General features: G+C 41.8%; 1 protein-coding gene across 1 annotated transcript in view; it reads left to right on the top strand.

The window, feature by feature from the left end:
- Positions 1 to 452: 452 nt before the first annotated feature.
- LOC144675854 (ectonucleoside triphosphate diphosphohydrolase 4-like) overlaps positions 453 to 15603 on the top strand; it is a gene marked incomplete at its 3' end in the record, with an annotated part of 48908 nt that continues 33757 nt past the window's right edge. The window contains exons 1-3 of the mRNA XM_078536421.1: positions 453 to 645; positions 784 to 956; positions 7919 to 8098. Of these exons, the coding sequence (XP_078392547.1) occupies positions 949 to 956; positions 7919 to 8098 (188 nt within the window). The remainder of the gene's footprint in view (positions 646 to 783; positions 957 to 7918; positions 8099 to 15603) is intronic.

Here is a 15603-nt window from a genome sequence, read left to right as displayed (position 1 = left end):
GTTGTTAACCTGTGGAGTTCTTTACCACAAAGGGCTGTAGAGGCTGGGTTGTTAAATATATTCAAGGATGAGATAGACAGATTTTTAATCAGTAAGGGAATCAAGGGTTATGGGGAAAAGGCAGGTAAGTGGAGTTGAGGATTAGCAGAGCAGCCACGATCTCATTGAATGGCAGAGCAGACTCGATGGGCTGAATGGCCTACTTCTGCTCCTACGTCTTACAGAACTGCATGCAGTACTCTAAATCTGATCTAACCAAGGTTTACCATAACTTCCCGACCCCTTCTTTTCAATTCTATCCCTCTAGAAATAAAACCCAGTTTTGCTTGGTTTGCTTTTTTTTTTATATATATATCCTTGCTAACCTGTGGCACACTTTTTAGTGATCGATGTATTGGTACTGAGCATAAAGTTTACAGACAGATTGAAGAAAAAGAATCGAAAATGGAGCAAGAATTTTTTTCCCATAAAGCAGCCACCCCAAATCCTCCAGTCTAATTTACTAAAAGGGTTGAATTAGGTGAGGTATTGCAATGGTGCAGAAAGTGCCACAGCTCAGCCATTCTCCTGCTGCAGAAAATGTAAACATCAACGGCTTAGTGATGGGTCACTCCGATTGCCTGCACCGGGCTTGCAGAATTGCGGGTAGGAGAAAATAAATGGAGAAATTGCGTGAATCTTTTCAGTGCTTAAATCTTTATTGATGTGTTTTATTGCTAATTATCTGCTGTATGTTCTAACTTTCCCTCGGTCTCCCTCTCTCTCTCTCAATGTGTTTTTCAGTTAACCTTTGAGCTGTGCATAGCAAAAGGAGGCAGGTCTGAGCCACGCTGTCAGCAGCGTGTACCTATCAACTCAAGATGTTGAGGTGACATTCACCAGCAAGAAACTTAATATAGAGTCCGTGTGGTCAAGGTCCTTCCCTCCTACACACTGTGTCTTTACCATATGGCTAGGTGAGTTGTTTAACTCCTTTAAAAGTCTTATGGCATGCTAAATATTTTTGTATTACATTTTTCTTAATGAGTTAACAAATTAGGTTTGGCAATTAAGGATTATTCTGCCTTTTTTCCCCGGTCCAAAGGGGCTTATTTTATATCATGGCCATGTGCAAGTCTGAGAATGATGAAACTATTTGTGATTGAAAGAGCAATGTTTTCTAATTGATGGTGCCAGTGCAGGATCAGTAATCTACTAGAATTTTGATTATCTGACATAGTGAAGAGTGGGGTTCAGGAAAGATAATGAAAATGGGTAGATGGTTTAAATTCCCACAGGTGCAATGGATGAAGCAGCATAGTGATGAATACTACAGCTTACCAATACAGTACACCCCAATGGCCAGCTAACAACAGTGGAACCTGTCAATTACAGTCTCTCATAGGCCCACCCCAAATGACTGCTGGCATCTCTATGCAGGACCCTAACAAACCCAATTATATTTAATTAATTTGGGTCATAAGACTAAGTTTTGTTTTACTCTATGTGGCTCTGTGGCTTTTTAAACTTGAATTTCCCATGCTCTCAGGAAGTTCCACGGGATAATGGGACGGCACCGTGCCAACCACAATTGCCTGCTTATTTTAGCACCGTTGAGAACTCGCTGTACAATGCAGGGCTTTCCTGAATGTTTTCAGCACACAACTACTGTGCTGACCAAAGCACCTTGCTTCAATTTTAAAAAGAAATGCAAGAACTCAAATTTACATAGTGTCCTATTGTCTAAAAAACAACTCCCAAGTGCTTTGTCTACAACAAATTATTCACCCTTGGGCGTCATTGCAAGCCGATATTTATTGCCCATCCCCATTTAATTTCTCTGCGCCAGGGCTTCCCAGACTATGGGTCGGGATCCCCAGTGGGGTCGCGAGCTCTGAGGCAGTAATGGCTGCCGTGAATCTTGGACTGATTTCTGAGAGCCAGGAGGCCCCTTTAAATCCTTGCTGTTTTTTGTTGGTGGTTGTGGCCTAATGGACTGCACTCTGAGGCCTGATTGCTGCTGCAAAAAAAGGCAATGAATAGGCATGTGTTTGCTTTTTTTGAGAAACCCTGCCTCTTCATCAACTTTCACCATGAGGGAGACGGGGGGTGTGGTGATGGAGGAAGTGAAGAAGGGGGAGGTGGGTGTGAAAGAGATGGGGGAAGTGAAGGAGGGGCAGATGGGGGAGGCAAAGGAAGATGAGGTGGGGCATGCTCAACTCCTCTCCCCCCCCCCCTGATCAACAAGGCTAGATGACATGCCTAGCTTTTGGGTAGAGGGAAGGACTCCAATTCGTCCCTTACTGTGAAAGTCAGTTTGGGGAGTATAAATTATCTGGCTGGTAAAGGGAAAGGTGTTAAGAATAGCTTTGAACTGGTTCCTGGAGAATGAAGTGTCCACTTAAGGGACAGAGTAAAGTATAACTGTATACAGAATAAAGTATAAGCCTGCTCTGCACCTGCTCCGCTCAACAACTCTCGTAATTTTCACCCCAGGATCACATGAATTCCGAAGCATTAAAATGGGGTCACACTGGGAAAAAGTTTGGGAAGCAATGCTTTACGCAGTTTGATACAGTTAATTGGCTTTCTAAGCTTCTCCAGAGCACGGTTTAGAGTCAACCACTTCTGTAGGCAAATGTGGCAGCCATATTTTGGTCAGCAAGACCCCACAGACAGCAATTATTCGACCTTTTTTGGCATTGCTTGTATTTGGATTGCAATTATGAAACAATTAAGATGTCATAAATACCAGGGGTCATTTTGAGTAAAGAGCAGAATTTACCAATGCTCCCTTGACCTAACCCAATGAATGTTGAAAGTGTTACGATCCCTGTAGAGACCAATAACTTTTGAAAACAAATTCAAACTTCCAGCGAATGACTGAAATGTCAAGATTTCAAGTTTTAAGACTTTTACTGTAACAAACAAACAAGCTATCAGCAACATTGACTAAACACTATTTCAGTAGGTAACCTATACTCTACACGACAGGAAAGATCCTGCATTTAACTTTTACAATGACCGAAAATCCCTCTGCCACAGTTACACTTTACTCTGACCCTTAACTGGACACTTCATTCTCCAGGAACCAGTGCAAAGCTACTCTCAACTCCTTTTCCCTTTCCCAGCTGGATAATTTCTATTCCCCAAACTGACTTTCATGGTAAGGGACAAATTGGAGTCCTTCCCTCTACCCAAAGTTAGGCAAATCATCTAACTTTGTTTAAATCTGGCCTCTTCAATCTGTGCGTGGGCACGCACCTGCATCCTGTGGTGAACAATAGAGACTTGCTGCCTCTATCTCTCTGCTTTCTCTTTCTTTCTCAGATTCTTGCAAATGGGCCCTATCTGTGAGATTCAATGATATTTTTAGGAAAACCTGCAACCTAATCCTACAATGGCTTCTCATGGACTTTTCCCCTCTCAAACCCCAACTCCATGTCATTGTGAATCACATGGGCCTTATATCCAGGTAGAAATGCTAACTAGCTATCCTCTAGACCCCCAACTTCATTCTATCTTGGAATTAAATAGTCAGTTTGAAGTATAGCCATTTACACAACCTGTCAATCCTAGCACATCCCTGGGACTTGGAGACTAACAGCCTATCTGCTATCAGCACAGCTGCTCAGGTCATTGTTACAGGTGTGAATATCATGTACCTTCACCCCACTAAACAACTGAGTCCCCCCCTTAACCTTTAACAAACAAGCCACCCAGGCTTCTTGTGAGCAGGGTTCAGAGAAGGTCGCATGGCTCCTTCATTCTTCCATTTTACCCTAAATTAAAGACACAGTCCCAAAACAATCCTATAAACTTTGTATTTGTAACAGAAGCACGGATAACCGAGATCATGCTCTACTGAAACTCTGCGTAAACTGCCAACTGAAAATGCAATGAATGAAAATTCAAAGGAGCAAATTATTACGAGTGAACTGTCTTTTTTCAGGATCTGGAATTTCTCTTCTCCCTCTATCGATTTTTTTCCCCTTATTCGGACTTGTCATGCTATGCATCCTCCAGCAGCCTGGCTGCGGAAACTATCTTCTGGTCTTGGCTGCTGCTTCTCTTGTGCCTGTGTTTTGCAGAGATGTAAGCGCAATTTGGATTTCTGGGGATTCGTGGCACCGCAAGTCAGAACAAGAAAAAAAAGCGATTTGCACTAAAGCTGAAAAGAATAATAGAGGGTCTCAGCTGGGGCCCAGGGCATCTTGGAATTGGAATGGCAGTTGAAGGGAGATAGGAGTGAGAATAATGGGCAACAAGAAGCAAATGAGTGTAGGACAAACTCCCGAATGAGGTGACTAACCACAGGTAAAAAAGGTCAAGCATGGTGGAATTTCCCTCCAACATAATCTAGCAAAACGTCAGGCTATCAATCTAACAGTACTGCCAACTTTATTCAACCCTGACCAGATGGATTCCAGGGATGATACTCCCACGTTCCCTGCAACACAGATGTTGCAGTTTTCCATAGGCTGTTGACTGCTTAAGGAGCAGAGTCTTGAGACTCTTGCGTGCTCCAAATTGTGAGGTATGCATTGAGCTGACATGCTTGCAACCTACCATGAGTGCCTTCCATTAATAAATATGATAAAATTCTGTAGTATTCGATATTAAGAATGTACCCAAGAAAAATTATTGTGGCAAATGACAGCCATGTGTTTACTAATGCTGTAGCCCGGTGCATAGCACACTCCCTCTGAATCAGAAGACCATGGGTTCAAATCCCACTCCAGATTATCTGGGCTGGCACTTCAGCGCAGTACAGAGGAAGCATTGCTCTGTTAGAAGTGCAGTCTTTCAATGACATCTTAAACTGAGGCCCCCATCTGCCCTCTCAAGAATATGTTAAAGACCCTATGGCACTATTTCAAAGAAGAGCAGGGGAGTTTCTCGGGGCTGGATTTTATGGGACGCTGTGTTCCCTACCCACCCTTGGTTAAAAAGTCATGGGTAAGGAACTCGTCTATGATGCCGATGGCTGCCCTGCAACAATTTAATGCTGGGAGCAGTGTTAATTGCTTGAAGGCAAGGCTTCCGGGCGGTGTTACCAGTTGCCACTGCTGTGTCTACAGGCAACCCCCAATGCTGAGGAACCCAGACAAATAAGTCCAGGGTCGGGGGTCACAGAAAGGGAGGTGAGTGAGGACCAGTGGGGTGAGCAGGGGGTGTGGGTGCAGGGTTCAAGAGGCCGGGGGGAGGGTTAAGGGGAGGGGTGACCTCAGATGGGGTGGTGCCGCCGATGGGCTAAGGGGGCCCCCAACGAAGGTTCCTCCCACACTGTTGCCCAACACCAGCCTGTGCAGTCAAAGCTGCCAGGTTTTCCGCATGGCATGGGCCTCCACCCCACCGCGGGTAAAATACCGGTGTGGGCAGGTTGAAGTGTTTAAGTGGCCATTAATTAGCCACTTAAGGGCCTCAATAGTCCCAAGAGTAGGTAGCTGTCTGACACTTGCCCACATCCCATAAAATTTGACGGGCCTGGGCGGATGGGTAGGCAATGGGAAGGCCATCCGCTGAATTTTATGTGGCCCGCTCACCTTCAAAACTGCCCGGGGCGGGGGGTAAAAAAATCCAGCTCCCAGTGTCCTGACCAGTATTTATCCCTCAACTAACATCTAAAACAAATGATCAGGTCATTTATTTCATTGTTGTTTGTGGGAGCTTGCTGTGCACAAATTGGCTATGTTGCTGGTAGAGAAAATCTGTTTGCAGATGCGTTATCAAGAGTTTGAAGCTTAAAGGGAAGATTGGACATTTTTTAAAAACCTGGATACTGAACTGGAATGTTTTCTGTTGATACCAAGGACTTGTGTGTATGCGTGTGCATGCATCTGGTAAAGTAATAGTGTAATAAGTATAGGAGATAGTGTGAGGTGGGTTATTTAAAAAAAAAATGAAGCCGTCTTTTAAAATTATGATGGTTCATTTTTCAATGGGGAGGGGATGTCATGAAGTAATAATAATGTGTATAATGTTATTGGAAATTATTTTTAAATTGGACTTGCAGTAGGGCCTGTGCGTGCCTATGCGTATACCTGTGTGTGCGGCTTAATTGGATTAAAGCCAGCTAGTCTGGGTGCTTTGATGTATAATAGTTTGAGATGTTAATTAGACAAATGTAAGGGTAGAAGGTAAAGAGTATATTTGCATTTGTTGAATAAACCGTTTAGAAGAATGGGTAAAATCTTGCACCTAGCTAGGAGACACCAAGCAATGTGTTTATATTACTAATAAAATTAGTGGAATGAGGTATAAACCGAGAGGAGTTTGTGAGTGTGTGTCAGAGACATCTAAGATCTAACTAGCCTGTAAGCCAACAACTGTCTGCAAAGGAACCAAATTGCAAGGGACCTTATTTTGAATTCGTAAGGTCAAATGTGTTTTGCCTGGTGCCTGTTTAAAGTCTATTGAGATATGGTTACCTTGGTGAAGATTTACCTGGGAGTGATTAATTTGGGGATTTGTTTATAAGTTATTATGGTAGTAATTTGTAGACATATATGTTTAATTTGTTAACTTAATAAATGTTTAATTTAGTTTTATACAAAAACCTCTTGAGGTTTGGCGGTTTTACTCCGAATTCAGAGCTGCATCTCAAACATACCAATTGAAAATATAGGTTATGACAGTTGTTCAAGTTTCCCTCTGGGATTTAAACAACTCAGCCTTTATACCAACTGCTGTGTCATAACAATCATGGCTGATCTGTTTGATTTGAATTCCACATTCCCATCTACTCCTGATAACTTTTAATTACCTTGTCTAACAATAATCTATCTACCTTCGCCTTAAGAATATTCAATGACCCCGCCTCCACTACCTTCTGAGGCAGAGACTTCCAAAGTTGCATGACCCTCTGAAAGAAAAAAAATCTCCTCAGCTCTGTCCTAAAAGGGCAACCCATAACTAACAGTGCCCCTAACTCTGAACTCACCAACAAAAACAAACATTCTATCCACGACCTCCTTGTCAATATCGCTCATGATCTTATATGCTTCAATCTAGTCACCCCTCACTCTCCTAAATTCCACTGGAAATAAGCCTAGCCTGTCCAACCTATCCTCAAAAGATAACCTGCTCATTCCAGATATCAATCTAGTAAACCTGCTCTGAACCGCCTCCAATGCATTTACATCTTTCCTTAAATAAGGAGACAAAAACTGCATGCAATATTTGAGATGTGGTCTCGCCAATGCCCTGTATAACTGAAGCATAACATCTTACTTTAATGTTCAATTCCTCTCATAATAAAGAATAGCATTCCATTAGCCTCCTTAATTACTTGCTGTACCTGCATACTAACATTTTTTGACTCGTGCACTAGAACACCTAGATCCCTCTGCAGTTCGGAATTCTGCAGCCATTCCCCATTTAAGTAATACTGTGCCTTTTTATTCTTCCTGCCAAAATTAATAACTTCACATTTTCCCACATTATGCCCCATCTGCCAGATTTTTGCCCACTCACTCAACTTATCTATATCCATCTACAACCTCCTTTATGTCCTCTTCACAACATACTTTCCTACCTATCTTTGTCTCAACTGTAAATTTAGCTATCATGCCTTCACTCCCCTCACCTAAGTCATTGATATAAATTGTATAAAGTTGATTTTAATCAGTAAGGGAATCAAGGGGGGAAAGGCAGGAAAATGGAGTTGAGGATTAGCAGATCAGCCATGATCTCATTGAATGGAGGAGCAGACTTGATGGGCCGAATGGCCTACTTCTGCTCCTATGTCTTATGGTCCTATGCTTCCTACATTACAACTTCAAAAGCACTTAATTGGTTGCAAGTCTTGAGGTTGTGAAAGGTGCCACATAAATCCACGTCTTTTCTTTTTCATTTTTCCATGGCATACAATAGCTACCATTATATTTCTTGCTTCCTTTTTAAATGATTAAAATGTTATCTTTTAATTTTCTTTCAGAGTTTGTTTTTCCTGTTTGTTTCCTGCATCGTGGCACTTCAGTCTGTCCCCCATAAACGCCACAGCCCGGCAGAAGGTGGTGTTTGCAGGCACCCTCTTCACATTCTGTCTACTGTTCTTTCTTATTTTTATGGAATATCAGCATTGGAGGCCACCATTCAGGGACAAAGAGCTGGAAAAGTAAGTAGAACCTATAGTAAGGCTATAAGGCCAGAAATGACTCTTGACTATAGCGGGAAAATACTTAACACCTTTCTTTGACACTCCCCTACCCAATTTTATTTAGCAGAGGCTTTAACCTATTTGTGAATGGTTCTCGTAAGATAATCAATGATGAAATGATGTATATGTGTGCCAAATCTTGTGCCCGCTTTTATTGCCAGCAACACCTTCTGGCCTATTGAATGTTTGGACTTCATTTGCCTGCCTCAGGAGTTAGTATTTGTAAAGGTTGGGGGTGCTGCACATAAGGTTACGCTGTCTAGGGACAATAAGAATATGTGAAATACGGGCCAGGAGTAGGACATTTGTCTTCTCAAGCCTTCTCTGCCATTCAATGTGATCATAACTCATCTTCTGCCTCAACTGACCCGATAGACTGTAGTAGTTCAAGAATGCAACTCACCACCACCTTCTCAAGGGCAATTAGGGATGGGCAATAAATGCTGGCCTAGCCAGGGATGCCCACATTCTATGAAAGAATTTTTTAAAAACTCCACTTTCCTGCCTACCATCATACCTTTTGATTATTAACTAAAAGACCAAAAATCCATCCACCTCAACTTTGAATTTATTCAATGATGGAACATCCAAACCCTCTGGGACAGATTATTCAAGATGTATAATCCTCTATTCTCCTCACCTCAGTCCTAAATGATCGACCTCTTATCCTGAGACTGTGCACCCCCCCCCACCCTTGTTCTAAATTCCCCAGTCAGAGAAAGCAACCTCCTTGTGTCTACCCTGTCTTGCCCCTTCAAATCTTGTATGTTTCAATGAGATCACCTCTCATTCTTCTAAACTCCAGAGAATGTAGGCCAAATTTACTCAGCCTCTCATTTTAAAACAGCCCTCTCATCCCAGGAGCCGAAAGATGTGAGCCCATTGGTCTTTATCGCCCCCCCCCGCTTCTTTTTGTGTGTTTGCATGGGCAAAACTTGTTAACAGTGCCAAAGCAATGCTATTACTTTTATTTTAGTAAAACATAACATTGGCCTTGTGAGAAATAGGCAGCTGTACAGTTTACTGATTGGACCTTACTGACATGGATCGTTTAAGCATTTTGAGTTCTCAAACACCAGAGAGCTGTACTGATAAGTACAGATCTGTAGCAAGTAATGGGATCAATCTAAAAAGCTGAATTACATAATGATGAAGTGTATTGGCTCAAGAGCAGTTGTTCCCTCATGGTGTTTTTTTTAATCAGTATGGTGAGTGATAAGGTGGATTCAAAATTGGCTTAGTTGTAGGAGACAGAGGGTGATGACAGAAGGCTGCTTTAGTGACTGGAAGCCAGTATCCAGTGGCGTACCACAGGGATCTGTGCTGGGTCCCCTATTATTTGTCATTTATATAAACGACATAGATGACTATGTGGGGGGTAGGATTAGTAAGTTTGCGGATGACACAAAGATTGGCCGGGTGGTTAACAGTGAGGTTGAGTGTCTTGGACTACAGGAAGATGTAGACGGGATAGCCAAATGAGCAGATAAGTGACAGATGGAATTTAACCCTGAAAAGTGTGAGGTGATACACTTTGGAAGGAGTAACTTGACAAGGAAGTATTCAATGAATGGCATGGCACTAGGAAGTTCTGAGGAACAAAGGGACCTTGGTGTGTGTGTCCATAGATCTCTGAAGGCAGAGGGGCATGTTAGTGGGGTGGTGAAAAAGGCATTTGGGACACTTGTCTTTATCAATCGAGGCATAGATTACAAAAGTAGGGAGGTCATGTTGAAGTTGTATAAAACCTTGGTGAGGCCACAGCTGGAGTACTGTGTGCAGTTCTGGTTGCCACATTATAGGAAGGATGTGATTGCACTGGAGGGGGTGCAGAGGACATTCACCAGGATGTTGCCTGGGATGAAACATTTAAGTTATCAAAAGAGGTTGGATAGACTTGGGTTGTTTTCATTGGAGCAGAGAAGACTGAGGTGTACAAGATTATGAGGGGCATGGACAGGGTGGATAGGGAGCAGCTGTTCCCCTTGGTTGATGGGTCAGTCACAAGGAGACATAAGTTCAAGGTGAGGGGCAGGAGATTTAGGGGGGGATGTGAGGAAAAACTTTTTTACCCAGAGGGTGGTGACGGTCTGGAATGCACTGCCTGGGTGGTGGAGGCGGGTTGCCTCACAACCTTTAAGAAGTATCTGGATGAGCACTTGGCACGTCATAACATTCAAGGATATGGGCCAAGTGCTGGTAAATGGGATTAGGTAGGTAGGTAAGGTGTTTCTCACGTGTCGGTGCAGACTCGATGGGCCGAAGGGCCTCTTCTGCACTGTGTCATTCTGTGATTCTGATTCTGTGATTCTGAGTGAGGCTTCTGACAACATGACACTGGGTATTTAGTGCACACTATAGATTTTGATTTGATAACTACCTACTATAGTGATAAACAATTGTGATTTCTGAAATACTTAACAATACAAAAAGTAGCTGGAACTGCACAACAGATCAGCTAGTCATTGGAAGGGAAAGTAACCTTCATCAGACTGGCACAGTCAAGTAACAGAGTCCTTTTTACAGGATAGACCAAAGTAGAAAGAAAAGATGGACGAGGTTAAGAGTACAGATAAAAACTAACTACTTTCATAGAGAGATGTGAATAATGGGTTAAGTAGCATTTATATCAATACAGATATAAAGAATATTAGTTGATAGGGTGTGCATAAGGAGTCAAGACAATGTGTAGTTTTCAGGTGAGGCTGGGTTAGAGAACATATGGATGTAATTCACTCACACATCCTGTCCTTATTTTTCTATTATAAAATGTTGTGTCCACATTTGTAATGGAAATTGCCTTTGTATGGTTGTCATGCTGTAATTATTCCCTCATGTCAATAGTAATTGGGCAGCAATTCGACTGGGGGGAGGGTGTAATTACAGCATTTCCAGTTTGTGGTCCAGATTTTATGGTAGGCGGCAAAGTGATGGCACTTGCTGGTGACCTCTGCAACATGGATTTCCACTTTCCCGAAGTTTGCTTGAACCTGGCACCAAGCCAGGGGGTCTCTAGGCATCCAGAAACAATGATGTCATCAAAAAGGGAAAGCAACCAATTGTATTGAAGTATTCTCACAGACAGCAAATTAGGATGTAAAATGCACTGACAGAGCGAAATAACTAATCGGACATAGGGGATTAAGGTAGAAGCTGAAATGTCATAAACATGAAAAAATGGATTTTTTATCATAATGGAGTCATTTGACATTCTAAAAATGTAAAATTAAATTTCCCAGGTTAGTGTGTTTTTCAGCTGTAATTGTGAACTTTGTATGCTGCTTAAAATTCAGTTGCATCTCTTTCAGCAAGGTGTAACCTTTTCATTGTTATTTTACAATGAGACTAATAGTGTAAAAGAATAGTGATTTCTAACTGATTGTAGTCTGTGGGATCATTAACACCATGTCCTCTGGAGAAACAGAGTCACTGACAACAATTTCTAGATTTCCGTGTTTAACTGCACATATCTGGACTCCAGAAGTTGCTTTCAGTTTTAGAGTAATAACAGTGAACGCTGACATATTTACCATCATTACAACTACAACATCTGCATCATTATAGGCAGTTTCCATTATAAATATGGACATAGAAATTTATAATGGAAAAGGTTATCAAGTGGTGTGTACAGACATTAGATTTTGAATGCGTCGTTGTCCCATGGCACTGCATACTATAAACATATTGTCTCTCTGTTCCTAATCTCCACTGTCTTTGTATTACCATTTCTCTCTGTATCTGGACCTGTCTCTTTTACTTTCACCCTTCATTCTTTATTTTGCTACTCTGTCTGTTCTTTCTGTTTGCTTGGGAGGTGGTATGGGCATGGCGTGGGATGGGGAAAGGAGCCACCAACAATTTCTGAATGTATTTGGGGTAGGTTCTGTAAGGGGAAATGTGGCCCCAGCTGGACCCTTTCTATCTCCCTACAACCGCAGATTACTTGTGCTTTCTTCTGTTGTGTCCATGCTCTTTCTCAGCACACTTTCACTTCCATCACTGTCCAATATCTTCCCTTTTTGAATTGCCACCTATACCCCCACCTTCTCCCCTTTGCTACCACATATGATACTCATAATGCTGCATCTACCTCCTCCACTCGAACTTGTTACCCCAAATTGCAAATGGTGTGAAACCAGAGGCCTTTTCACCCTTGAGCTTTTTCCTTCCACCTATTAACAGTATCTTCTGTTTCTCTCCGACACTTTATTTGCTTTCAAAATTCAATTTAAAAAAAAATTAGAATTAGGAAAGAAAGCGTCTGTTTACCTTTCTCTCTTTGTTTCTTCTCTCTGTCTTCCTCTCACTCTATCCCCTCTGTCACCAGGTTTAATCCTTGACTTTGACTTTATTTGTCACCCTGAAAGCAGGTGAGGAAATTAACTGCCTGTAGAATTCAACTTTCTTTTTGAAAATTGAAGTAACATGATATAAAGAAAGACTTTCTCTTTCTATCTCAGCCGTTTACTGTCTAACCTGTGTGCAACACACTTTAAGAAAGACCTCAATTAAGCTTTTGATATTTGTCATTAACTGCTCCAAATCATTTTGAAAAACCTTTGAACAGAAACTGATGGATACTAAAGAAAAAACAATTAGCATAGCTGACTGAACAGCAGCTTGAGAAATGGGTTATACTACATATGCACAGTGCCACAGCTCTGGACAAAAATATCTACTACAACCTCAGGCTTTCTGCAAAGGCTAAGGTCTTAATCCTAATTTTAATGAAGACAGAAAAGACAATTCAGTGGATAAATGTAATCACTGTCTTTTGAATTTAAAAAAAGTATATTTATTTTGGTTAAACCTTTATTTTGGACATTAGAAATTTCAATTTCTGAGGAAAGAAGTTGTGAATGAAATAAATTTCAGAAAGCACTTTTGAGAGAATTGTAGGGATCTGATTGTGTATTGAGACTGATGACTTTACATTGTCTTCCATTATAAATGTAGGCATCGTAATTTATATTGAGAAAGAAATTGACACAAGAGGTGTGACAAAAGCCATTACAGCAGGAATTTGGATTGATTTGAATCTATGTATTATATTGAATAGGAAAGAAGGTTTTTTTTTTTGCATTGTATAGTGGGAGTTAAATATCACTGCCATAACTCGGGCTCCCTGCCCATAACCTGTCATAGAAGATTTGTAACTATCCTGCTCTATCTACAGCTCAGAGACAGGCTTCTGCCATGCCTTGCAGTCATTGTTAGCCTTCTGTTCCCATCATAGTTTCCCACTTTGCAGGAACTCAATCAAGCTTATTTATTATTCACCACAAGGACCAACCATCCGATCAAAGAAGATTCAATCAGCGATCCCTATCAAAAGTCGCTGGTATTATTCCTTTTTCCTGTAACACTCCCCATAATTGGGCGAGCCAAAAGCCATATTTCAACTTTCTGTGTCTAATTTTTTTCAAATCTTTTACAAGCTTAGTTTCCTTTTGGCATGATTAGCAGTAACTGCTGTATGTGTTACTGCTTCATATGTGAGGCAAGAATGAGCATGGTGCGCCTGATGTATAAAAGGTCCCGGTCCAGATCTGACTCATCTCCAGACCTGTTTATAACTGAGGCCATTGTATCATTTGTAAATTGTCACTACTGAATATTTTTAAGTTCCCTTCATCCCCCTTTCTCTCCCAATTTGCTCCCTGAGGAGGTGATTCTTTCTGAGGCTTAGTTCTCGGGATGCAGGTTGACTTCCACTAATTCACCTCAAGTGTCCCTAAATATTGTGTGGACTGAGTGCCTTTCAAACAGAGGTCACATCGTAGTGAAGCCCAATCTTATCCTCGCTCAGCATCCATACAAAGATGTGCGATCACATATACATCAGATAGAAATTCAGAGTGGGAGTGGGTAGCCTTTTTAACCCTGCAGGGTTGAGGCCAATTGTTGTGCCTATTACCTCCATCCCTGTTGTGATCAGCTAATGCCACAGACCGAGAATTGAACCTGCGATTCTTTTGCCTTGTACAGTTCAGCTGTCCACTCACTGATTTACAAGGATAATAGCAGAAATGTGTGGGTATAAATATCAGGCAAAGATGAACAGGTTGGGTTTCTTTTCTCTTGAAAAACGAAGGCTGAGGAGTGGCCTGATAGAGGTCTTCAAAATTATGAAAGGTTCTGACGGAGTGAATATAGAAAGAATGTTCTCTCTTGTGGGGAAAAGCGTAACTAGAGGCCATTAATATGAGACAGTCACCAAGAAATCCAGTAGGGAATTCAGAAGAAGCTTCTTTACCAAAGGAGTGGTGAAAACGTGGAACTCGCTGTAACAGGGAGTGGTTTAAGTCAATGGTATAGATATGGTTAAGGGGATGCTAGCCATGCAAAAGAGGGAGAAAGGAGTAGAGGGTGATGCTGATAGATTTAGATGAGGAATGGACTGGCTCGGTCAAATGGCCTGTTTATGTGCTATATATTCCATGTAAAACTTACAGATAGCCCTAATTGCCTTTTTGTTGCCTTGTTGAGCTTTTTGTATATTGCCCATCTCATTTTCAGTTTTTCAAAAAATCCCTACTTTCAGGTAATTAAGCCTGTTAATTATCTCCCTCTCACAGGGTTGTCCTCTCTTCTCTCCCCTCCATTTTGTTTTGTTCTATCCTGATAAGGGACTCAACATCTTCCAGTTATGGTGAAGGCTCTGTACCTGAAGTGTGAACCTCTCTCCCCCCTCTCCAAATGCTGACCTGTGTGTTTGCAGCATTTCCTGTTTATAATGCCACAGTGTAAAGACCCAATGACAGGGATTATCATCTATTAGATGGTCTTGTGCCTAAAATCAGAACCAGTTTGCTTGAATCTCAAGCAGGTCTGGAAATCTGGAATAAAAACAGAAATGCTGGAAATATTCAGCTAGTCTGGCAGTATCTGGAAAGTGAAACAGAGTTAACGGTTGAAATTTTGTGCCCTCCATGTGGTGTATTTGATGGCAGGGGCCATTTAATCAGGGGGGAAGGTGGCGGGCAGCGGGTGGTGGGGGAATTCCCTCCCCCCAGCCTGTTCACCCTGGCCATCACCACCCTCACTGGGGCCTCCTAGCTTGGCCCCGCTGAATACCCTAAAACGTGGTTCTGATTTCAGGCACAAGACCATCTAATAGATGAGAATCCCTGTCATTTGGTCTTTACACTGTGGTATTATAAACAGGAAATGCTGCAAATACACAGCAGGTCAGTCAGCATTTAGAGAGAGGTTCACATTTCTGCCTTCCTAACTGGAAGATGTTGAGTCCCTTATAAGGACGGAACAAAATAAAATGGAGGAGAGAGAAAAGAGGACAACCTTGTGACAGGGAGATAATTAACAGACTTAATGACGTGAAAATAGGGATTTTTTTTGAAAAACTGAACGGGACCCAACCAGTCATTTCCTCATCTAAATCTATCAGCGTCACCCTTGACTCCTTTCTCCCTCTTTTGCATGTCTTATCTCCTATTATGGCT

Source organism: Cetorhinus maximus, unplaced genomic scaffold (genome assembly GCF_964194155.1).
Source record: "Cetorhinus maximus unplaced genomic scaffold, sCetMax3.hap1.1 HAP1_SCAFFOLD_1202, whole genome shotgun sequence".
NCBI lineage: Eukaryota > Metazoa > Chordata > Chondrichthyes > Lamniformes > Cetorhinidae > Cetorhinus > Cetorhinus maximus.
Note: the sequence above shows the minus strand (reverse complement) of the source record. Positions and strands in the feature narration are given on the sequence as shown.